Source organism: Siniperca chuatsi, linkage group LG6, assembly GCF_020085105.1.
Source record: "Siniperca chuatsi isolate FFG_IHB_CAS linkage group LG6, ASM2008510v1, whole genome shotgun sequence".
Lineage (NCBI taxonomy): Eukaryota > Metazoa > Chordata > Actinopteri > Centrarchiformes > Sinipercidae > Siniperca > Siniperca chuatsi.
In genome coordinates, this window is record NC_058047.1 from 20,435,748 (window position 1) to 20,461,208 (window position 25,461).

A 25,461-nucleotide genomic window follows, 5' to 3' on the forward strand; every position below is an offset into this window, starting at 1 on the left:
GCTGCTTGTGTGTCTTTTTTTGACTTTTAAAAGTACTCCATACATTTGCATTCGTAACTGTGGTTAAACCTTTATTTAGATGCATCTGACCTCCTCAAAAGTAGGTTTTCTAAGGGACATCCTGCCATGCAGTAATGATTCAAACTCTGCACATTCACATGTAGAAACACCTCCATCCAATCACTGCATCCTCCTACAGATTAACAGTTAACTTGACAGTCCTCATGCCTCCGTGTGAGCATGGACAAAGTGCAAAATACTGTCACCAGGACACAAAGTGGCTCTCCTGCAGAAGTGTGGAGGATACCGACTGTTCCTTCAAAGGGACGTGTGAATGTTGCCCCTTTTGGTTTGTTTAAAATGATGTCTCCCTGCATACTTTAAAGTAATTAACATGGCTTCACTGGAGTTATACAGCAAGGTAAGACTGACTTGAATTGTTTTTTTGTTTTGGCATTTTTAAAGTGATTTGCCCTTTATCATTCTCTGCTGCAGGGCCTACCGTTTGTGGGTCCATTTAAAGGATATAATCATTATAATATAATGATAACGATATAAAAACAACATCGCAAATGATGAGAGCGTTATGGTGTTTTTATGACATAACTGGTTTGTGTGCATCAGCCTTTCCAAGTTATGTACATTTTCATAAGTTTTGGTGCCGAAATAATCAGTTTTCCTGATTGTTGTGTGCGTTCTTCAGCCAATACAGTTAATGATAAAAGATTGGCTGTGATAAAATCTGCTGAATTTTTTTCGTTATTTCTGTAAACTTGGTGGTCAGTAATTCATAAAATTGTAGTAATCAAAGTGTGTATTAATTTGTAAAATGGAAACATTAATAAGCAAATTACATATGTTAGAAGCAGATAATGGCTAATCCAGGCAGTTTAGAGTAGGATGACCAGTGTTAATTTTTAACACTGTTTAGGAGCCTTTTATGCTGATGGGTGACAAATATCTTGTCTGGGTAGGGTCAGGAGGTGTTACATGCACCTTAACAGTGTCGGCACAGAAACTGAAATATTATGTAAAGAAAATCTCTTCACAATGGGTCCAATAAATGCAGAGTGTGTTCAACCTGCAGTATCTTTTTCCCTCTTTATTATTCAATCAGAATTTTTACAGACACACACCTGAAACAGTCTGCTCCTTTGCTAGGGAGCAAGTGTGTGGATACCTGACCCGGATGCAGTTTGGGTGCCAGCCCTACTCCTCCAGGACTACAGTCCTGGAGAGAAACATCTACTGCTACAGCTCTCTAATGGAAAGGTGAGACATGCAGTACCATTATAATATTCAAAAATCAAGTATTATGGGCTTCATAAAACAGCATCATGCTAAGCTCCAGTGTCCTCGCTATATTTTTACAAAACACTTTAAATTCCTCACAACTTCCATCTCCATTGGTAGGAGGTCCATTACCCAGTGGTGTCCCCATCAGATCTCCCACCGCTGGGGAACCCCAACATCCTAGAGGGGGAAAATGATCTAACAGCTCTTAGCTTCCTTCATGAACCTGCTGTCTTGCACAACCTCCGGGTTCGATTCCTGGACTACAGCAGCATCTACACATACTGTGGTGAGCACTGGATGGGCAAAAGCAGACGACGGAGGGAGATTTGAGGAAATCTTGCTAAGACAGGGATGATTATCCAGCTAAAAGTGGGACAATATGAGTGACAGAAGGGCTTTGAGACTTGTGCTGGCAAAGTGCCAGAAAACAGGCAGCTGCTGTGTGCTTCTGTCTGCATGCTTTATAATAATAAATGTCAACTTTATTACAGTAGGTCAAAGGTTGAGCCACTCCCTCGCTGCCAATGGTTTAAGATGTAATTACATATTTGTTAAAGATGGGTTTTCTAAAACTCTCAAATTGAAATCACAGTTTTTTTTTATTTGTGTAGTTTTGTCATGAAAATCCCTTGTTAGTCTTAAATCCCTATAAAATTAGATAGGTTGTGTGTTTATATTCACTATAATGAGTGACATGTGCGTGGTTTAACTCTGACCGAAAGTAGACACAGTGGGTTTTAGAAAATTTTGATTTGAAAGATTTGTATTTAGATTTGCACTATGGATACTAAAGTTACTACATGTACTATTCCAAAACTTTTACAAAAAATTATATTTTTAAATGCATTTTCTATACAGACAGAAATGATATAGTTATTGCAAAATATTTAATTTCTATTATCTTTCTTATGAAAGCTAAGTCCTATCAATATCCATACTCTCCTGCTGACTTTCTTCTCCTGTCCCTCCAGGCATTGTGTTAGTGGCCATCAATCCCTATGACCAGCTCCCCATATATGGAGAGGAGGTGATAGATGCTTACAGTGGTCAGGACATGGCCGACATGGAACCTCACATCTTTTCTGTGGCTGAGGAAGCCTACCGCACCATGACCAGGTCAGAGGTCAAAAGCTGGAGGTCATGTTATGACAACGAGGAGTGTTTGCTGGCCTTTCAAACTGTACTCAGTAAAATTTACATCAATTATAGTATTTCCTATACTGTCTTGCTCATGCTTTGAACCTGCAACAACACTGATCGTCTCAGCATAACTTCACCGTATGAGATTTGATAGTCACACTATCTGTGTTTATAGGGAGGAGAAAAACCAGTCTATCATCATCAGTGGAGAGTCTGGCTCGGGGAAAACGGTCTCAGCTAAATTCACCATGCGTTACTTTGCTGTGGTTGGAGGAGCAGCACAGCAGACCAGCGTGGAGGAGAGGGTTCTGGCTTCCAACCCTATCATGGAGGTGACGGATGGTTGAACAGATTTGTTACTTAGGAATAAGGATATTCCTGTCAATCATGTTTTTTTAAAGATACCATCAATGCATACTTTTGTCTACAGTCTATTGGGAATGCTAAAACCACTCGAAATGACAACAGTAGTCGTTTTGGGAAGTACATCGAGATCGGCTTTGGCAGAAAAGGGGACATCGTTGCAGCAAACATGAGGACATATTTACTGGAGAAGTCAAGGGTTGTCTTCCAAGTAAGCTCTTTAGCCAGAATGATGATTTTCATTTGTTAAGAGGTGAAATGCTACTTCTGCAAATGTTGATGAACATTGTTTGTATGCGTAAGGCATCAGCAGAGAGGAACTACCATATCTTCTACCAGCTGTGTGCCTCCAGAGAGTTGCCTGAAATGAGATCATTTAAACTGGGTGAGACTTAATCACAAGCAACCCCCCAGCTTGTTCTCAAAATATTTCCATGTCTACACTTTTTTTCCTATTCACTGTGTCCTTAATGTATTGTACATTATAATGTCCATGTTGCATGCCGTCTCACTGTGTTTTGTGTTTTTCCTCCAGACGCACCTGAACATTTCCACTACACCAGCCAGGGAGGAGAGGTACAGATTCCCGGAACTGATGATTTGTTGGACCTGGAGCGCACTCGCAATGCTTTCACCATTCTGGGTAGAGTAATTCACACACACACACACACACACACACACACACACACACACACACACACACACACACACACACACATATGTTTGAGGATGCAACTATTCAGACTCAGGTAAGAATTTTATATAATTGAATCATGTCCTTGGTTATGAAGATATGAACAGAATTGTTGGCGTATAAATAAAAATTGCAGGTGTGCAGCCTGACCAACAGATGGAGCTCTTCAGGATCCTGTCAGCTGTTCTGCACCTGGGAAATGTCAACATCCAAGCCAGTGGGAGAAGTTCTGGCAGGTGTTATATTAATGTAAGAAATATATTTCTACTCTTTGTCTCCTCTCCCCTGGAGTGCTTTAGTTCTTCTATAAACACATTTTTTCTCTCTCTTTCTGTAGCAAAAGAGTTTCCCCTCGAGGATCAATAAAGTATTTCTGATTCTGATTCTGAACTGTCATCTCTACCTATTTCTATCAGTACACATACTGTACCGTAGCAGATACCTGAGTTCTTTGTTTTTTCTCAGGCAGATGACCGCTCACTGACTGTCTTCTCCAAGCTGTTAGGAGTGGAAGGACCTCAGATGGCCCACTGGCTGTGTCATCGCAGACTGACTGTAGGGGGAGAGATGCTGGTCAAACCAATGTCCGGTCAGCAGGCTGTAGAAGCCAGAGATGCACTGGCTAAACATATCTATGGCCAGCTGTTTACATGGACCGTCCAGAGGCTCAACTCTGCTCTGCGCACTCAGAGGGGACAAGCCAAATCCTTTATAGGGGTGCTAGACATCTATGGGTGAGTGATGAAGCTTTGTGACACTGGATACAGATTAGTTTTGTGGCCTTATTACACCCTAAAGTTTGTTTTATCGCACCAGAAATATTATGCAATAGTCTAAAGTGTGTTGTTCGTATCTTCAGTGTGTTAATCTGACTAGTCTTCTCTCTCTGAGCAGGTTCGAGACCTTTGACCAGAACAGTTTTGAGCAGTTCTGTATAAATTATGCGAATGAAAAACTGCAACAGCAATTCAACAGGGTAAGTCATGTGACAGGCAGACATGTGTTTCTGTCCCTCTGTGTTTTGGTGTGTGTGTGTGTGTGTCATAGCACTTGCACGTGCCAGACCGTAGCCAAATTATTTTTGTTAAACTCTTCAGGGAATCAGCCCTATCACCACTGCTTCTTTCCATCATTTTCTTTCAGTGTGAATGTCCACCTTGTTTTCAGTTTTGCAGGTTAATGCACATTTTAATGCATGTGTGGCATACTCTTTCTCTCCTACAGTGTGGGGTACTTTTTTAGGGGTGAAAAGTTTCCAAAATCACATTATATTCTTCTGGTTTTAGGGAATAAAGGTTTGTCTTCCTCATAGTTACGAAATGCAGGAGGAAGGCTCTGCCTCGGCATCACTGCTGAGAGGGAAACGAGCACAGAATGTCCTTCCAGTGTGATGATCTGTTCTTCATAGCTTGGATGGATCTTTTCAGATCAGTTTTTTTTTCAGAGCAGTTTTTATCCTCAGGATGTTTAGTCATTGTAATTGTTTTCATTTAGTCTCAATCTTCAAGTTTTATATTTTTATTTTGTGTTCGTCTGCAGCATGTGTTCCACTTGGAGCAGGAGGAGTATGTCCGGGAAGAGCTGGCCTGGAGCAGGATTGAGTTCAGCGACAATCAGCAGTGCATCAATCTCATAGAGGGACAACTGGGCCTGTTTGATCTTTTAGATGAGGAGTGCAGGGTCAGTCATGCTGTCCTCTCTTTTCTGTCTGCCTGTTATTATTATTATCTTTTTTTAAAACCTGTATTTATATGTACATATATTATTTTAAGCACTGGAGCACTTTTTTCTTTTTTAACTCATTGGTTTTAGTGATAATGTGTTCAACTCTAGTCTCTGTGATCATCGTCTGTGTTTATTATCAGATGCCCAAAGGTTCAGATGAGAGCTGGGTGCGGAAGCTGTATGACCAACACCTGACCAGCAAGCCCCACCCTCACTTCCGGAAACCTCGCATGTCCAACAGCGCCTTCATCGTTGTGCACTTTGCTGACATGGTGAGTGATGAAAATCAACACACTGATTCTGGGACAACTGGACGGAAACTGTCTGTCTGTTTTTGGACTATAATTTAGTTCTCCAGTGAGAAGCCTCAATATGTGAAAAGGTTTCTTTTCAAGTTTATAACATTTTGTAACACTCCACAGTATAACTAGTTTTTCTTTTATCATCAGGTGCAATATGAATGTGATGGCTTTTTAGACAAGAATCGAGATACAGTCTTTGAGGAGCTCATTAACATTCTCAAAGCAAGTCAGGTAGTGTTACATATTTAATTTCAGAAGTTTGTTTAATTTCTATGTGACAAGGGGGATGACTAACTTGTGTCTGTGTGTGTCAGTCTGAGCTGGTGGCTGAGTTGTTCCAGCAGCAAGGACATGTGTCCTCTGTGGCTAATGGAGGTGTTCGCTCAGGGAAAAGAGCCCCCAGAGAGCATAAACTGACAGTGGGCTTCCAGGTAAGCTGTTATGACTGCATCCTTGTGTTTTGTGGATTGAGCAGAGAATTTTAACAACTTTAACACTATGTTTTGTGTTCATTGTGCTTTGTTTCTGTGCCTGTCAGTTCCGTCAGTCCTTACAGATGCTAATGGACATTCTCAATAGCACCACTCCTCACTATGTCCGCTGTATTAAACCCAACGATCTCAAAGAACCTTTTATGTATGTCTTTGTTTGGCTTGTCTTCACAAAATTAACAGTTTATTTGTCTGATTTTGTATTTTCTCTGACACTGGTCTGTGCACCAAGCAACCTAACAGCCTTGATTTGTTAGGTTCGACCCCAGGAGGACAGTCCAGCAGTTGAGAGCCTGTGGGGTGCTGGAGACTATACGCATCAGTGCCGCAGGTTATCCATCCAGGTACATTCGTCTTACTCTCTGCAAAGCTCTCATTTATCTTAAAGGACTATACCAGGGGTTTTGGTAACTACAACTATTTGTGGTTAATAGACCATTAACTACAAATTCTGTGCGCCATGTATACAATAAGATTTATTCTTAGATGTCTTAGATTTATTTCCTAACTTTTAGGCAGTATTTGTTTCAGTTTGTGGCAATATGTTATAACAATTTATTTACAGAGACAAAAGTTGTTTGAGATTGATAATCCATGACAATGACAATTTAATTTTCCAGTATCCAGTATTTGAGAGTCAGCCCCTGAACCTATAGGACAAACAATGAACTAACATAGATGTTGAGGAAGGTGTAATGTTGATTTGTTGCCCATCCTTGTGCAACAAACCAAATTTCAAGTCTCAAATATCCAAGTTTCATTAAATGCACCCACATGAAATTAAAACAATACCTGATGGGTAACAACAGTGTTACCGAATGATGAGAGCATAAAGTAGTATAAATGTTCAGTAATGCAATATGTGTCTCTTTATTAATGCTTTATAGTTTATTAATTTTCAGATTATATCAAATTAATTGATAATAATAATAATAAATAGAAGAATAGGCCAAAAGAAAAGGACAAACTATCTTAACAGAACTACCAAGCTGCTTTCTCTAAGATTTCTGTTAAAAAAAATCTTTGCTTCCAGATGGACATACCAGGAGTTCTTCAGCAGGTACCGTCTTCTGCTTCGAGGTCCTCAGAGCCAGGAGCAGGCCCAGGCTTCATGCAGACAGGCCCTGCCTCAGCTCATCCCAGACCCAGACCAGTACTGCTTTGGAAAGACCAAAGTATTCTTCCGGGCCGGTCAGGTGGCTCTTCTGGAGAGGCTGAGAGCTGAGAGGCTGCGTGTTGCTGCTGTGATCATCCAGAGCCGGGTCAGAGGATGGCTGGCACGGATTAGATACTCCAGGATCAGCTGGGCAACTGTCACCATACAGAGATACTGCAGAGGAGCGCTGGCCAGACGGTGAGGATAGAAAAAGATTTGATTGTGTGTGTGAGAGATGTGAATATATTTTATCTGGTATTCAAGCTGTTGCACAATATTTATGTATTTTATATTACAGTACAGCCTCACTGTGCCATTTTATTTGTTGAAAGGAAAGTAACACATCTTTAGAGAATCTGACCTGTTGGTGCTGACCTTTCAGTGACAGAACATTTTATTTAATTGTCTGTATTTTTATATACATATTTAAAGTTATTAATGATTTATTCATTGTAGCAAATGAAGCCAGGTTTATGTTTGGAGCTACAATGTATTTTACACTGCACAATAATCTGTGGAAACTAAAATAATAGAGCCAGGTCTGTTATTTTTCTGTGTTTTGTGTAAACTTTATCAATCTCCAACACAAAATTACCAGATATAGCCCGAAACTTAAAATTAAATATTCTGCATTTAAATTTCCTGGCTGCAGACTGGCCCTGACCCTGCGCTACACCATGGCTGCTTTAGTAATCCAGAAGACCTACCGCATGGTGGTGGTCAGACAGTTGTTCCTCATGATCCGAAAGGCCACCATCACCATCCAGGCCTTCACCAGGGGCACACTGGCGCGGCGCAGATACAGACTGGTTAGCATTTAACACCTTTACAGCCTTAACCAACTCAACCGCCACCTGCTGATCTTTAAAAAACAACCTCCACTGGCCAATTTTCAATGTGTTTAGTCATTTTTTCTTTGACATTGCAGTTCTGAAATCAATTGTGAATGCTAAGTTAAGTTATATAGACATTTTTAAACCCTACTCTCCTCCCTCAGTTGGTGGCGGAGCGGGCTGCTGTGTTGCTTCAGGCAAGAGTGCGTGGGTGGTTGGCGAGGCAGGCGTACAGGCGGGTACGTGCGGCAGTGGTGTTCATGCAGTGCTGCGTGCGCCGCAGGGCTGCCAGGAGAGAGCTGCTGAAACTAAAGACCGAGGCCCGCTCAGTGGAGAGGTACAGGGAGCTCAACAAGGGCATGGAAGTCAAACTGATGCAGCTGCAGTTGAGAGCAGACCAGGAGGTGAGTGAAGGGAGTTTGATCCTCTGATGCGATTCTCGTAAGCCCTCAAATGTCCGTGTCAAGTGGTCATTTTATTTTGTATTCACATGACAAAGTTGTGTTTGTTATGTGTCCAGGCCAGGGAGAGTGCAGCTTTGAGAGAGACCCTGCATGCAGAGCGAGAGACCACCAGTGCTGAGCTGGAAGCCTTGCGGGCGACGATACAGAAACTAGAGAGCCAGAAACACGAGAAGCCTCCGCCCTGCCCTGTCATCAGCGAGAAGGAGGTGGAGGAAAGAAGGAGAGCTGAGGAGAAGGCTGTCCAGGAAATCCTTCAACTCACACAAGTATGTCTACCAACCCAAGAATAACTTGACACATCTAAACTGTGCTGGTGATTGTGTTATTATTAGGAGTGAAGAATACCTGTTATACCAGTAAACATTTTCTTTTCCTTGACAAGCTTAGTTAATTTTAAGTTTAAATTGTTTCTTATTCTCATTTTCTAAGGAGTTGCAAGCCCTGCAGAGAGAGAAGGACAGTTTTTGCAAAGAGAGAGATGCTCTCTCTGCTCGTTTACTTCAACAAGAAAAAACACAAGAAGGTAGGCTCTCTCTTTGCAGCATCATACAGTCTCTCTGTGTTTTTCATGTCTTTATTTGTTTTTGTGTGTGTGCAGAGTGTGTGCACCAGGCTGTGTCTCAAGCGAGTGCAGCTCTGAGGGCAGAGCTGGATGAGGAGAGGAGGAAGTATCAGGGTCTCCTGAGAGAGTTCACCAGACTGGAGCAGAGATACGACAACCTCAGAGAGATGAGTCTGCTCACTGAGGTTCATAACTACACTCACAGACACACTTAAATACCATTTTGGTCTTAAAGGGACAGTTCACCCCCAAATCACAAATACTTATTTCTCCTTTTACCTGTAGTGCTGATTATCCATCTAGATTGTTTTGGTGTGAGTAGCAGAGTTTTGGAGATATCGGCCATAGAGATGTCTGCCTTTTTTTTTATATAATGAGACTATATGGCACTCAGCTTGTGGTGCTCAAAGTGCCAAAAAAATACATTTGAAAAACTAAACAGCAATGTCCGGGTCATGATTTGTGGAAAGAGAAATGCAGATTATGTTGATTTTGGGGCAAACTGTCCCTTTTAACTCAATCTTGGTTGCTGAGAGTTCTTTTTTCTGCTCACAACACCAAGGGCCACAGAAGGACGGACTCCACCCATAGTTTGAGCTTGGAGCCTCCCTCCCCCACTCTGCTGTCACCCCAGTCTCTCACCCCACTCTCCCTGTCACCCTTCCAATCTGCCTTCACTTCCCCGGAGGAGGTCCGCAGGGTCAGCGTGACATCCCCCACCCTGGAGAGGAGAGTGTCAGTGTGGAGCTCCGAAACGCCAATGGTAGGGGAATGTAGGAGTAGGAAAAACAAAACTTAAAGAGGAATGTCACAAAGCACAATTTTTCCCCCAATGACTGCTGAAAAGTGATGTTTGGGCACTTTTCCAACTTGCCACATACTCTCATTAGCTCAGGTACTAAAATGTCACACTGTGTTCATGTTTGCATCGACAGGACAAGTTGATGGAGAGGATGGACGTGGCCAAAGACCCGGCAGTGAAGATGAAAGGAGAGGACCTGGCGCATGCTTACGATGCTGTACGAGTGGCCAACAAGTCAGTCTGTCACACTCACTACATTCATTACTATTAGTGTATCATCCTGCTTCCCCTTCAATTTTATGCTATGATTTATAACTCTGTGATCCTGTTTTATCTCTCTCCTTGTCTGTGTCAGGTTTCTGGAGAGCCAGCTGCGTGGCCAGCACAGTCAGTGGGAGGGGGAGCTGGAGGCTCTGAGGTGCCAGCTTAGTCAAGCGATCTCTAGTTCTTCCTCTGCTGCACAGCGACAGGTATTGACTTATTAAGGCAGTCATCAGTGGTTCATGAAGGATACTGTTGAAAGACTGTGTATAAATGAAAAAAATGGCTAAATAAGTCATAATGGTCTTTGTTTCAACATTCTGACATATTTTGATGTTGCACCTTTTCTTCCCCTGACATTATTATGCTCCCATCTTCCCAAAAAAATCCCATCCTACCTTTTTCCTCATCACTCACCACTTCTCTCTGACATAATCAGAGCATTGGCTATAAGCCAGAAAAAGTGAAAGTGTGTTTGTGTGTAATGGAACTGCAGGAACTACTAGAGGCCAGAGAGCAAGAGTGTGTCAGACTGAGGAGAGAGTTGAAGGAACTTAAAAACACAGTCTCACTCAGACGACTCCTGACACAAGGTAAGATTTCATCAGACCACCTATGAAGGCACAATACAGACCTTGTTCTGTACTAAATGACTTACTTAAGAACAGATAAGTAAACACTTATCATTAGAGAAATATCATCATGAGATCAAAAGTTGATATAAATTAAATGCCTTAAATTTGTCGACTTTTCCACTAAGCCGGTTAATTTATGAACTTGAGTACAACATATAAAGTATCAGCCTTCCAGTTATTGTATCTTCTCTTACATCTCTGTGGTTCTCTGCTGGTGCTGGTGTTTTAGTTGTTTGTGTTGTGATGTTTTCTCTTTCCAGTTCTCCCATCGGCTTTCACCCCAGAGACCTACTCCTGTCCATCCCAACCGAAGCAAGCAACAGTCACTGGTTTGCTGGAATGTAGGAAGAGAGATGAAACCAAGCTCATCAAGAACCTCATCACAGGTTAGATTGATCCCTGTCGGCCTTCCCCATCTTCATCTGCCGTTTTTTATCCCCGGGGGTATTCGATTTTCCAAAGTTTTGAGGAGTTTTACAAGTAGAAAGAACACTTTACAGAGTATACCAGAATGTACTTTTTAACTTTCAGTTGTGTTGTATATGCAGTTTTCGAATGTTTTTACAGCAAACTGAAGTGATGAGCACAGATGAAACCACACAGTTTGCCCCTTTACAGCAACATTAAAACCAAACAAACAGTAAACTTTAACAAACTCTATGTTTTAGTGTATAGAAACATTTAAACTTTTATATAGGAAACACACAAAAGTAATTTGCATTAGGGCCACAGTAGAAATGTACATACTTCTAAATTTTAAGTATGCAAGTTTAGTAGGTTAGTTTTTTAGTTTTTATTCAGTAACTAGGTACTGAATTAAAAAGTGTATTAAAACAGCATGCCATTAGATATTTTTCTCTCTAAACCCGCATACAGTTTCATGTTGACACTAACCTAGAACAGAAGCTGTTTGTTATTTGACCTGGTACATACACTATATTTAAAAGGAGACTTCTCTTCTCATTTCATCATCAATCAATATGTAGATTATTTTCTCGATTATCAATTGATCATTTGGTCTATAAAATGTCAGAAAATAGTGCAAAATGCACATTACATTCCTCAAGCCCAAGTTAATGTCTTCAAATAGTGTGTTTTGTCCAATCAACAGTCCAAAACCCTGAAAAACACTGAAATCATCAATTTACTATCACATAAGACAAACAAAAATAAGCAAATCCTGACATTTAAGAGGCTGGAACCAGGGAATTATTGAAATTTCTTACTTGAAAAATTATTTTAAAAAATTCATCTATTAACGAAATTGTAGCTTTAGAAACCCGCCTATGGGATTGTGAGACCACAACTTTGTAGTGAGTACTTTGTCTGAGTATGATGTGAATCACAAGAACAAACTCTTCTATAGCTGACAAATATGACCTGGCTGTGTTCTCTCTGCCATTGCTGCTCTCTCTGTCTGTGGTCCAGACATCCGTGTTGACAGTGCCCTGTCTCTGCCTCCTGGTCTCCCTGCCAGCGTGCTCTTCCTGTGTGTTCGTCAGGCCGACTGCAGCGGAGCCCAGACTCACGCTCGCTCACTCTGTAGCGCTGCTGTCACGGCTATGAAGGCAGCTCTGAAGGTAACCTGAGTTCTGAATCTGCTTGGTGCACCATATGGTTGAGGTTTCATGCATAAGGACAGATCACCTCATGTCGGACAGGTTGTCACTTGCAGAGCAGCATTAACAACTGACTTTGAAACACTTTTGTGTGATTGTTTTGTCCTACGTGTGTCCAACCCCAACAATCTTGCCCCCAAGGAGAAAGTAAACGACAACAAAGCCCATACACCTCTCTCTTTCTCTCACACACACACAGTCATTCAACATACACATATAATAGCACTCCAAGTGACACTATAACCTTTTCCCATCTCATCTGTCCTTGCAGAAACATAGAAACGATGTAGATATGACAGCTCTGTGGCTGAAAAACGCCTGTCTGTTGCATGACCTATTGACCCAGCACTCCCCAAAACAGGTAGGAAGAACGAGTATTTTTTATTACTTACATCTTATTGAATGAGAGCATCTTTGTCCAGAAAACACAATAAAAAAACGATGCTATGATTTACCACCTCTCAAGAACTTTTCCTCGTCTTAGGCACTCTGGGAAATAAATTAATAGAAGATCTTTGTAGTAGATTACTGACAGAAAAAAAATCTCAATACATTTTACTATATGAATGTATGTCTGGATTGATTACTTTTCAGACCCTTGACTCAGACGAACTGGTTCCACTGACCACTGATCTGAGTGACTTGATCCATGCCCTGAGTGACCTCTGTATCCAGGCCTATCAGCAGCTCCTCTCCATCACTGAAACACGTCTACAAAACATCATAGGTACCACTACAATGAAGACAATGCTCTCCCCTCCACTGCTCCTCTTATCTTACCTCCTGCTCCCTCTCTCCCCCAGTCCCTGCTCTGCTGGAGAGCGAGACCATCCCAGGTCTGTCTGGCTCTGTGGTAAAGTTGGGAACGTCCAGAAAACGGGCAGGCTCAGAACCCGGGACTGTAGGAGGCGGTGCTCCCACTATGGCGTCGGTGCTGAGGGAGCTGGGAGCCCTTCACACTGCGTTGTCCCATCAGGCTCTGCCCCCAACACAGATGGAGCAGGCCTTCCACCAGCTCACCTACCTCATCGCTGCTTCCGCTCTCAACAGCCTGCTGCTGAGGAAAGACATGTGCTGCTGGAGTCGTGGCATGCAAATACGGTAGAAATACACACAGACAAATGTACAGATATGCAACATTTTTTCATATCATGTAAGGGTAAGCAATTTTAAATTGCGCTACACCTGCCATGACATGATATGTTCACCACGAGATGATAACATTTTTTTCTATACCATTAATAATAAGAGAGCTCTATTTTTAATACCTCTGATGAAGTTTGATGATTTGTCAGGTATTTAATTCACTGGATTAGCCAAAAACAGATATTCTCTGTATTTATTTTTATATAAATTGTTTTTCAATTGAATTTTCAGAAATTCTACTGTATCACGATATTGTGATACAAAATGAGTGAAGACTGTAATCCATATTGCCCCTAATTTGCCCACTACAGCTGCACCGGTGTGATCAGCAATACTGTCACTGCTCTAAAACAATATCAACTAGAACAGTGCACTCAGTAGAGCCTTAAAAGTGGCGCGCTATTTATACGCCATCCCATGATATCACGTTGGTCTGGGGGCATGTGGGTGGGGAATAGGGAGTGCAGGGCAGGCTGTGTGTCCACCATCTATGCATGAGAGTAGTGGGCTATATGGAGACAAACCTCAGACAATTTCAAAACACCAGTTATGTAAAATGTCAATTTCAAAGTGAAAATACAAACAGAAGAATCCCCCAACACTAACGTGACCGACTAGTGTATGTAAAGTATGCAATTGTGCAGTCCAGTAAGTTTACTTGTCATGTGTCTGTAGTGCACGACAGTACCGTTATTTGGTTTGAGGTGATAGTGCCGTTATGGGGGTTAGAGGGTGTGTCGGTGTGTTGTGGACATATTTGTGGGAGGGGGCACAGTCCATTGATAAGTCTGACAGCTTGTGGGGGAAAAGCTGTTCAGCATCCTGCTGGACCTTGCACATAAGCTCCTGCACCTCCTACCTGAAGGCAGGAGGGAAAACTTGGAATAAAAACAACAGCAGTGGTTGACATCACAGGTCACTACTACAAACCCATTAGAAACTCAGCAAAGGACTGAAAAAAGCATAAAACTCAAACTGTGGTAATACAAAAACTGTAAATGATGTAAACTGTGAAAGCTAACAAGTTTAAAACTTCAAAGTCTTGTGCAGCGATTAAAGTTTACATACATTTTGTAGCTGAAAGTATGCAGTAGTACAGGTTATTAGAAAGTAACCTAATGACCAGAGTAATCTAATTGCCAAAGTAATCTGATTACAACAGTAATCCCATTACAAAAGTAATCTAATTACAGAAGTAATCCGATTACAAAAGTAATCTGATTACAAAAGTAATCTGATTACAAAAGTAATCCAATTACAAAAGTAATCCCATTACAAAAGTAATCCCAATTCAAAAGTAATCTGATTACAAAAGTAATCTAAATACAAAAGTAATCCAATTACAAAAGTAATCCCATTATAAAAGTAATCTGATTACAAAAGTAATCTTACATACATTTTGTAGCTGAAAGTATGCAGTAGTACAGGTTATTAGAAAGTAGATTTCCTTTATTATCATTCCTTCATAACAAAATGAAATGATGTTCCCCAAAGTGCCAGTTGTTAGTTAAAACAATATCACTCATGAAAACAGTAACAATAGATACTAAATAAATAAATTAGAAAGTATGGCTAAGAAATATCAGTTAAAAAGAGCTCATCATACTGGTGTATGTAAAGTATGTAATTGTGCAGTCCAGTAAGTTTACTTGTCATGTGTCTGTAGTGCACGACAGTACCGTTATTTGGTTTGAGGTGATAGTGCCGTTATGGGGGTTAGAGGGTGTGTCGGTGTGTTGTGGACATATTTGTGGGAGGGGACACAGTCCATTGATAAGTCTGACAGCTTGTGGGGGAAAAGCTGTTCAGCATCCTGCTGGACCTTGCACATAAGCTCCTGCACCTCCTACCTGAAGGCAGGAGGGAAAACCGACCATGAGATGGGTGATGTGGCTCTGCTGATGCAACGCTGATGGTAAATCTCCCCCAAGGAAGGTAGAGGGGCACCAATGATCCTGCTGGCAGTTCTCACTATCCGGTCAAGTGCTGTTGCCAAACCAGCAAGTGAGGCCCGTAGATACTTCTTCCACCACTTCTTCCACCACTGGTGTAAGTGTAAATCCATTCTTCCTGACAAGTATAAAACAAACTGCAATCTTTGTAACCTGATCACTTTTGTAAAGCTGATAATTTTGGCAATTGGATTACTTTTGTAATCTGATTACATAAGTAATCTAATCAGATTACTCTTGTCCCACAACCTCTCCCTGAATGTTGATAAAACAAAGGAGTTGGTGATTGACTTCAGAAGAGACAGCAGGCATCACCATCACGCACCGCTGACCATCGATGGCTCCGCTGTGGAGAAGGTCAGCAACGTGATGTTCCTGGGCATGCACCTATGATCTGACCTTCTCTACCAAAACCTCGGCCATTGTGAAGAAAGCCCAACAAACAAATCTTCCACCCACTCCGCAGACTCAGAAAGGCAGGCCTCCCTGTTATACACCTCACCACCTTTTACAGGGGCACCATTGATTCCATCCTTACCTCACTTGCTGGTTTGGCAACAGCAGGGCGTCGGAACGTCGCCAACTTGACCGGATAGTGAGAACTGCCAGCAGGATCATTGGTGCCCCTCTACCTTCCTTGGGGGAGATTTACCATCAGCGTTGCATCAGCAGAGCCACATCACCCATCTCATGGTCGGTTTTCCCTCCTGCCTTCAGGTAGGAGGTGCAGGAGCTTATGTGCAAGGTCCAGCAGGATACTGAACAGCTTTTCCCCTACAAGCTGTCAGACTGTGCCCCCTCCCACAAATTCAAAGTTTTTGAAGTTACAAAGGTTGAGTCAGAAATTTTGGGAAAAAGTCTGTTGCTGAAAGTATGCAGTAGTAGAACTTATTAGAAGTAAAAGTAATCCAATTAACAAAGTGGCACAAGAGTAATCTAATTACCAAAGTAATGAGATTAATCCGGTTACAAATCAGCCTGTCTTCCTCTTGTGACTAAGATATAATGTGAGTCTGCTGGAGGAGTGGCTGCGGAGCCGAGGTCTGCAGGCAGGGGGCGCTGTGGCCACACTGGAGCCCCTCATCCAGGCAGTTCAACTGCTGCAGGCTGGAAAAAAGACAGAGGCGGATGCACAGGCCCTTGTTCAGACTTGTACTGCCCTGTCCAGCAAGCAGGTGGGTCGCTATCTATCTCCATCGGATTTGAAGTGAAAAAAATTACAGTATTATAATATATATACGTATATTTATCTGCCTGCTGGTTATCTGTTTTGTTTAACAGATAGTGAAGATTCTGACTCTCTACACTCCTCACAGTGACCTTGATGAAAGAGTCACACTGAATTTCATCCGCACTGTACAGGTACTGTGTACAGCTGCACGGTTGCATGTGTTTATCAATTTAAAGTAGTGTGTCTCATGTGAGTGGGCTCTGTCTTTGCTCTTCTAGGGGCTTCTCAAAGGCCGTTCTGACGGTCAGCCTCCACAGCTCCTAATGGATGTGAGGCGAGTGTTTCCTGTCACATTTCCCTACTTGCCTCCCCCCGTCCTCCATGTTGAGCAGTTAGTCATCCCAGACTCCCTCAAGATCTCCTTTCTACGCAAAGCCTGAAAATCAGGATGCCTTGCCTCTTCAGTGGAGCAAATATGTTTTAGCAAATTTAACTCCCAACCTATTGAATTTAGTCCTTCTAGGAGGTGTTGTGAACCTTTTAATGGCACTAACTTGCTTAATTAATCTGTTAATTATCAGTGGATTAGTCTGTATACTATTGAAGGTCAGAGGTTATGTCAATAATTGACATCTCAGCATCTTATAGATAAATAAACTTGTAAGTTTGAAATGGCATGAATGCTAATGGAGAGCAGGAGTATAAATAATAGGTAATAAAAATAATTTAAAAAGTTATTTAGCCGTAGTTATGTAGTCAGAAATAAGAAAGGTACAGCAATATCTCAGTACAGTTTGACAAACAAGGAATGAAATTAAGCTTTTTTTCATATTTTATTGGAAGCAGAAACACAATGAGACTGCAGTCCCAGTAACCTCAACCCCCAATAAGAACAACCAGAATTAAAAAAACCCAAAAAATTAGAAACATCTCAGGTATAAAAAAATTCTCATGCGAGTACTTTGTACCACTACACATCAGTAATACATATTTATATATTCACAAACATTTGAAAAATAGAAAACAATAATGAAATATTAAAATAAAGGAGACAACAATTGGCAATTAACATCAAATAATTATGCGTGCTGGCACAATAAATTTTTTTCTTTTTGTTTTATTGTTCCTATCATGCACCATTGAAGTACAGGACCGGCGTCGCTGTGCAGATGTCTGTCTGTGTGGCCTGGTCAGCTAGACAGATCATGCATGTCTGTCCGCTTTGTGTCTGTGTGCTTTTTGTTGTGCTTCTACATTTATCCTTGTCCTTAACTTCTGTGTGCATCCCTGTTCCAACACGCAAACTCAGCCTCTGAAGGAGGAGGAATTACTAAAGTATCATTGTCAACAGCAATAAATAAAGATTTATTTTCGTGGCATTTCCAGCTATGTGACAGTTGTGTACCTGTTATTTAAAGTTATTAAAAGACTGTGCAGATGCCCCCTTGAATAAAAGACCTTGTACACACCAGAAAATTTAGATTTACTTTAGTTAGTTTTCCTTTGTATAATCTATATGACTGTATATAATGCCAGTGTAAAAGTCAGAAGCTAGCGGTGTATTTATTTGGCTCTTAATCAAGCCCATTAAATGATCAGATTTGTGCAAATTGTTTGTTATTCATCTCCAGTGTGTACACGGCCTTCCTATATCTTTCAATAATAGCTACATATCCAGATTGGGCACCCACGCACATAATTCCCAACTGCCCAGTCACCCAGAGCAAAAATTCAAGTCTACAAAAGAGCAGCAAACTTCACTTCACATAGTCTGACATGTGTTTGTTACATCTGAGCTATTTACAATGCCGAACAACAACAACCGATCTCTCCGTTACATATTATTTTCCTCTGCGCCAAAAAGATGTACAAACTAATTTCAGTCTCTAATCAGCTCTACTACAGCTGGGATATTTGGCCCATTACAATAGAGACAGCATTTTACAACATATCAGACAAACACTTGTGCTGATATAATAAGAATAATAATCCACAATGTAAACATTATAAGACTGCTTCAAAAATGACTCATCTACATAGATTTCTATAGATTAGATGCATAGAGTTCAGTTCTTACACCTTGTTCAAAAGAGGGGGTCTGTTAAATTATTCATTTATGATCAAGTGCTAGAGGCCCTCATCAGTAGCAACTTAAAAAGAAGCAGAAATAGAAACAACAAACAAAACACCCTGTCATTATTAAACTTGGACATTTCCTCACCTTGGATGCTTTTTTGTTTACAATAAACATACACATGTCTTATAGATAAATAAACCGATCAATCTTTCTTTAAAAAGGGCATTCATGAAAATAGAAGTTGAATTAAGAGACATGCTAGACAGTCAATAGTCAATCCAGAACATTTCGTTTCACATGAAATTGACTAGATTAAAGAAATTATTTGAACTGTAGGACAATTTGACACCTTGGTGTGTAATTCCTGTCATTCCATAAACAATTACTGGAAAACAAAAACAAAATAGATCAGAATAGAAATGTGTTATTATGGGTGCATTATGGACCCTGTGCTTCTAAATCTTCACACTACATCTCTACTAAACTGCAGGCCCTCTTTTAAACGTCAGTGCCAGACCTGGTGTGGTCTGGATCTGCAGCCCTCTAGCAGAGGTCTGACTTCTCAGTATCAGGTTACCACATCTGCAGCTGGATCATTAGGGATCATGGGTGGTAGATCATTAGTGCTTTGTGCTCTCCCTGGGGTGCAGGATGCGTGGTTTTGTAACCCACGTAGATATTTGACCTCAGAGCATGTTGCTTTTGCAAAACAGGATCTCAGGTACATATTTTTTATCATCTTCTTACATGCAGGTTTTGATTTGTCAAGTTGTTTTTTCTTTAAGAAAAGGAGATGGCAGTCAAGTTTTACTTTTGTGCACCTCTCACACAGTCAGTACTGGGCTGTGGAATGTTTATAGTAACCCAAAAAAAGATGGAAATATCCATCATAAGATCTAAGTCGCATCCTCCTCCAAAATCTAATGTGAATATGAACACCCCTCTCAGTGTGATGTTCTTTGCTTGTGATGGCTTCCTGTGATTACATTTGCAGGTAACAGGCAGCACGGGCGGCTACATGAGGTCCAACATTAGAACATCTTACAAACACACTCACACGTACTCAAACGCAGATTATACATTCACACTCGGACACGATCATTTTCACACACATACAGTCTGATGAATCACAGTGCATGAAGGCGTGTTTTCATCAGAATAATCTCTCTATACAGTCGCTGTATAGGAGACAGACACACTGTACGAGGGTCAACAAGACAGAAGGCATTCAGGGTGTCAGGCAGTGTGCTCTGTTACAGGGTAGACAGACATAAAGACGGACAAGGACAATCTTTCAAGTACCACACGTCCATCGAATAAATCCTGTATATAACTTTACATATGTCCTTCATATATTAGATATGTATACATATATATATATATATATATATATATATAATTATTTAAATATAAATATAATTTGGAAGAAAGCAGTAAATAAATATTAAAATTATCGTAACTAAATAGTGCTTTGTTCCCAATATGCCATATCCCCACTCGATATCTGGAATGTTTGAGGCCTTGCAGCCGTTTTGTTGTTATTAATGGGTCAGTTGGATAGTTGGTCCTGTTGTGCTCAGGGCTGGTCTTGGCATATTTTAGCGATTATCTGTTGGCACTTGTGGTCCCTGCCAGGGAAGGGACGAGAGGAACTGGAAAGTAGAAGGGGTAAACTAAAGAGGCAGAGAAAAGTGAGAAAAAGAAGAAAGTCAAAAGAAAGAAAAAGAGAGAAACCTAAAATATTAAAGGCTACAAGATATTTCTCACCCTAACCAATCAAATGAGGTGTGTGTGTGTGTGTGTGTGTGTGGAATGACATGACTCACCTCTACGGACAGAGGAAAGTAGATATATGCTCTATGATTAAACTCTATGTATTGTTCATCAAAAGGATGGCCAATAGCATCTGCAACAATAAAGACACTGGTGCTTTTTGAAGAAAATTAGTGATGACTGTTTAGCACTGTGTCCTTTCCACTGAAATGAATGTATTTACAGCACTGGATGTGTGGTGACTGTTGTCTTATCTGTGCTTTTAAAACACTGGATCATCAGGGCAGTGGCTAGCAGTGGCTCAGGAGAGATCCGGCCCAGTTTGTGGCAACGTCTGATTGAGCTTCAGACGAGTTGTTTTAAATTCTGTCGTTTCTCTTAGCTGCGGCCCTCCTCTGCAGAGCGCTGGTCAGACTTGAGCTTGACGAACTCCTTGGCCACGTCGTCGTTGTTGCGTTGGGAGAGGATACGCAGGACAGTGAGGCCCGTCTCGTCCATGTGGATGCGTTTACCCAGTGGCAGCCAGCAGGCGACGCTGCCTTTGGAGGCCATGTCCTTCAGCTGCAGCACGGCCATGCCCACGGTGCGGTCCTCTCGCGCGAAGCAGTAGTCCTTCACACACACCTGCAGCTCATAGCATTCAGGGCCCACCTCGTTACTCAGGGTGCTGCAGAGGAGAGGAGAGACGAGTTAACTACAATCTGTTCTGTAATTTTCTACAACCTTAAAATAAAACAACCAATCATTATCAGCATTATTACTCACAAAGTGAAGGTTTCATTGTATTTGGGAGCCCAGCTGTTGTTCTTCGACTTGGTGGCGTACTTCCTCTTCTTGTCGCTGAGGTGAGGGCCGATGATGTAGACCTCCACAAATGGCCGGAATATTCCCTGCGTCTGCCACCTCAGGTCATTGGCAGCCACCACTGAGATAGAAAGAGATGGAGAGAGAGGAAATGGAAGGGAAGACAGTGGGAAGGTGTGGGTGAGAGACAGCGAGAGAGAGATTCATGTGGAGAAAATGTGTGTGTGGACAGAAAATTCAGAACAAGAAATACTGGCTCTCGCTCAGGTCTCATATTCAGTTCCTTGTTAAGATAGTGAAAGGGGGAGAGCTGGGATTTTATTTCATTACAAAGTCATATTTTTCTTTGGCAGCTGAAAAGCAGTCGGGCACTGTATCAGCATTATCATTAGACATATCATGACAATTATATATCCATATGACTTTAAATATGCATAGGCTTGTGCCTTTGACATTGGAAAAAAGAAGACATTTATTACTAACTGTAAAGTTCTCACTCATTTGCTTATTTATTTTTTTATTTTAGAGCTGAGGTAATGGTGACTTTAGCTGTTATTAAAGGCTTTTGGCTCATTACAGCATTGTCTTTTTTAAAGTTTTGGTTGTTTATGTTTTTGCACAGTGTTGAAGTTTTTTGTTTGTTTCAATTCTACTGTTTTGGCCAAGAGTACATTCAAAATAGCGTATCTTGTTGGTAAAACCTGTTTACATGTGTCAAATTAATGTAAACAAATAACGCTTCTGTTTGTCACATTTCAAACATACTGATCGTTTGACATCCAACTCAGGGTCTACATGCTAGCTTTTACCAGAGCTTTCAACCTCCTCACATGGTCTTCATCAGTGGATCGAGTTTGATCAGGTGTCATGGAGATGGATCTGTTGACATGCGAGCTCAGTAGGTGTTATGGTTTCATCCATAGGACTTTTAGGACTATCTTGATGACAACTGAGCGAACTCTAGGAGTTAAAGGCCATATGAGATGGTTGAAAGCTCTGGAAAAAGCTAGTAAGTGAACTTGTAGTCGGGATTGTTTTGTCAAACTTCTATTTCCAGTGTCAAGAATGGACTCTCATGCTTACTGATCCATGGTTCACTTCACCGAGGTGAAAACAAAGAGGGGGAAAACAAATCTTTTTCTTTACCTTTCACTGTGACCTTGTGCTCTCCGGTGTTTGGGTGAGTGAAAATCTCCACATGGATGGACACCTCTCCCACAGCATCGTCCACCCCAGAGCCTGACAGGACAGACAGAGAGTGAGGGGCACGTTAATGCCTTTAAATGTGGAAACATGGAGTCTTTTGTGCTCCTATCACAGGCCAAACACTCACACAAACCACTATGCCCTCTGTTCCAAAATCTCCTCCTCATTTTGAAAGGTTACAGACCAATTCCATTTCATTTTATAAACTGAACATTGAAATGGATTTTGCTATAACCTTTTGGATATCACACAGAATATTGACAAGACACAACATAACTTCATACTAAACTAATCACTGTGTAACAGGAGGACTTAAACTAAGGCATAGTGATCTGCTTGTGCATATGTTGTGGTCTGAAAGTGGACAAACAGACAAAGCTGCTATGAGTGGGCATAAGTGTTTTAATATAGGTAGCACTGGCATTCTCTGTATGTGCAGTATAACAGTAAAACATTTCTCAACAACTCTATAACTACAGTCCAGCGCACTGACCAGAAATAACTATCGGCATTATCATTAGACACTGACTGAATAGCCTTTGTACAGATTCAGCAATTGAGAGATAATAATTTGGATCCAGTGAGGACAGTCATTTGTGCCCACTCATAGATGCAAGGTGTCTGTTAGGATGCAGGGTGATTAGTAAGAGGCAGAGAAGAAGACAGGAGAGAAGCTGGAGAAGGTCAACTGACAACGTGGTTCCCCTGACATAGTTCAGGTCAGGACATGCTCAGATGGATCGAGACAGGTGGACACACCCATTCCTTGGTAAAGACTTTTACCCAAGCATGGTAAGAGGAGGGACGAGAAAGGAGAAGGAGCTTACGGAGAGAGAAGCAGTTCAGTCTCTCAGATCTGTCAGTGAAGGATAACACTACTGATACCCAACTCTCTAAATAAAGCTGTACTGTGAGAAGAGGCATGTGTCTGACGGACACAAATTCAAGCCAGATCCATACTTTTCAAATATGTTTTTACTCTATTTACCTAATATTGTCATTATATTACTCCACAGTTTCATTTTACTATTGTTGTTTCTATCTCCTCTGTTGCTCTTCCTGAGGTTTCTTCCCTTCCCTCCCTGTTAAAGTTTTTTTTGTTAGTTTTTCCTTATATGAAATGAAAGTCTAAGGATAGAGAGTGTTGTATGTTGCACAGGTTGTAAAACCATTTGAGGCAAATCTGTGATTTGTGATTTTTGGCTATATAAATAAAATTTACTTGACAGGAATCAAATTGTACTTACAATATTCTAATTAAAGTAACTAGGATTGCAAATGATTAAAGTCAGTTTCTTTGTATTTTAACCATAAATACCAAATGGATTTGAGTCCTCCATCCAAGATAACTCAGCTCTGGACCTGGGCCCAAGTTCAGGTCTTGGGGTCCTTGGCTCCATACTTGTAACTATAAGACTATTTTAGGGTAAAGAAGACAGTGATGGCTCCACTCAGGCTCCAACTCTTTTGTCTGGGAGGGAGATTGTTGACAAATCTTTCCTCAGTGTCTCTGTGGTTTTGTGCTGCATGTGAACAAGTGGTTGAGATCCACATACAACTCCAGAAGGATACGGTGACAGATGGACATTCTTTTTCAATGTTTTAATTAGTGTCCTCACTCCGTCAACGGTATCTTTGTGGCAACGACAAGCAGCCTGTGTGTGTGTGTCTGTTTTCAACCAGCCGCCCACTAAACAAGGTGTCTGTGGGAGTTAGACGGCAGAGTGTTCCTGGCATGCAGCTCTCTGGATTTCTCCAGGGAGCATTATGGGATTGTTGGTCTTGCTGCCAACAGGACCAAAGAGAACAGCAGTCATCCATCTGGCCTTGTCTACTCTGTGGAGGACGTCCATAAAAGATGAGAAAGAAACTTTGCTGGCTGGGAGGCAGGAAGAGGTTGCCAAGAAAACGCAGGCTTTTCTTCTTCAATAAACACAGCAATCAGAGGTGCAAATTTTGTACCATATTGCAAATCATCACCAGAATAGACATTAAATCTCAAACTTGTACTGACATTGTGCAGCAGTTAAGTTCATAAGATGAAATTCCACTGAGCTTTGTTCAGTCATCCTGCTCTATTCGTCTACTCTAATATGGTTAGAAAAACTATCTAGTGAAATCTGCTTGGCAGGAAGTTAATTTGCATCCTTGTTACAGTCAAGGACATCCAGCAGCTGGCAGGAAGGCTAAAGACTTTGTTTTCTATATATTCCTCCACTGTGGAAGCAAAGAAAGACCATAAGAATTTGAATTTCATAAGCAACTGGATACCTAATTGTGAAATTTAATCACTACAGAAAACTTCATGTTGAAATTTGAATACCACTGAGTGGATAGTGATTAAATGTTTTACTTTGAAAACCATCTGTCTGACATTGTGTGGTCTGAATTCCCCTCTTTGAAACTTACAGAAGGAAATTCAGCTGCTTGTAAAATTCTAATGATTATGGCATTTAAAATGGCTTTTCACACTGCATATTCTTAGGCCAAGGTTATCCTTAGCCCTGGCCTAAGAGTTGACCCTGGGATGACTTAGCCCCTTTTCACACACACATTGTTAACCCTTAGCCCAGGGCTATATGATTCACACTGCACTTCTACTAGCCCTGGGTTAAATGTCTGTTGGAACCTGCGGCTAATGTTTACATTTATGTTTATTTTAGCCCTGTTTCACACTGGCAACTTTCAGCCCCGTGTTTAGTCAGTTTTCAGGGGATAACTGTGCAAACTCTGGGCTAACCCTGCTCCAGACCAGAAACAGCAAGTCCTGGGCTAAAGTCAGGGTTAGTCCACTTTGGAATGTGCCAGGATTGTGCCAGTGCGAAAGCTCTCTTAGCCTGGGGATAAGAAGGGTATAAAAATGCTTTTGGTCCTGGGCTAAGTGCAGTGTGTAAAGCCTTTTTCTTTGTTTCCATACTTTCCTCCTTGGCTTCTGTCCACAGAATTTCGTATGCAATATATTTTTAAAGTCTCATACTGGAGCCTTAAC

The 25,461-nt window shown here is 41.3% G+C and overlaps 2 protein-coding genes and 1 long non-coding RNA gene across 13 annotated transcripts in view; 1 reads left to right on the top strand and 2 right to left on the bottom strand.

Annotated features, from left to right (window-relative positions):
- Positions 1-163: 163 nt before the first annotated feature.
- On the top strand, positions 164-17,997 carry si:dkey-110c1.10 (unconventional myosin-Vb). Its single transcript, XM_044200658.1, has 35 exons — positions 164-421; positions 1,162-1,272; positions 1,414-1,582; positions 2,268-2,412; positions 2,612-2,768; positions 2,867-3,010; positions 3,103-3,184; positions 3,335-3,442; positions 3,630-3,742; positions 3,959-4,227; positions 4,388-4,469; positions 5,033-5,173; positions 5,359-5,490; positions 5,668-5,751; positions 5,835-5,951; positions 6,059-6,156; positions 6,269-6,355; positions 7,045-7,365; positions 7,820-7,976; positions 8,165-8,404; positions 8,521-8,730; positions 8,894-8,987; positions 9,063-9,211; positions 9,589-9,789; positions 9,962-10,062; positions 10,184-10,298; positions 10,586-10,682; positions 10,985-11,110; positions 12,153-12,304; positions 12,615-12,704; positions 12,938-13,070; positions 13,147-13,444; positions 16,442-16,616; positions 16,723-16,803; positions 16,891-17,997. The coding sequence occupies exons 1-35, from the start codon at positions 395-397 to the stop codon at positions 17,050-17,052; spliced, it is 4,968 nt and encodes a 1,655-aa protein (XP_044056593.1). The 5' UTR covers positions 164-394; the 3' UTR covers positions 17,053-17,997.
- LOC122878199 lies at positions 3,040-7,151 on the bottom strand. Its single transcript, XR_006378428.1, has 4 exons — positions 7,055-7,151; positions 3,936-4,046; positions 3,341-3,438; positions 3,040-3,160 (listed from the first exon to the last, which is right to left on the bottom strand). It is a non-coding gene; the product is annotated as an uncharacterized LOC122878199 (long non-coding RNA).
- Positions 17,427-25,461, bottom strand: part of unc13a (unc-13 homolog A (C. elegans)) — a 49,368-nt gene continuing 41,333 nt past the window's right edge. For all 11 annotated transcript variants that reach the window (XM_044200657.1, XM_044200656.1, XM_044200655.1 and 8 more), the window contains 3 exons: positions 22,413-22,505; positions 21,228-21,387; positions 17,427-21,129 (listed from right to left, as the gene is read on the bottom strand). In XM_044200657.1, coding sequence (XP_044056592.1) covers positions 20,841-21,129; positions 21,228-21,387; positions 22,413-22,505 — 542 coding nt within the window. In that variant the 3' untranslated portion in view covers positions 17,427-20,840. The remainder of the gene's footprint in view (positions 21,130-21,227; positions 21,388-22,412; positions 22,506-25,461) is intronic.

Excerpts from the sequence above, each read along its gene's own strand:
- si:dkey-110c1.10 (XM_044200658.1), top strand. The coding sequence starts at position 395 with ATGGCTTCACTGGAGTTATACAGCAAG. Across the intron at positions 2,769-2,866 it reads CTTCCAACCCTATCATGGAG|TCTATTGGGAATGCTAAAAC; the intron begins GTGACGGATGGT and ends TTTTGTCTACAG. Across the intron at positions 4,470-5,032 it reads TGCAACAGCAATTCAACAGG|CATGTGTTCCACTTGGAGCA; the intron begins GTAAGTCATGTG and ends GTTCGTCTGCAG.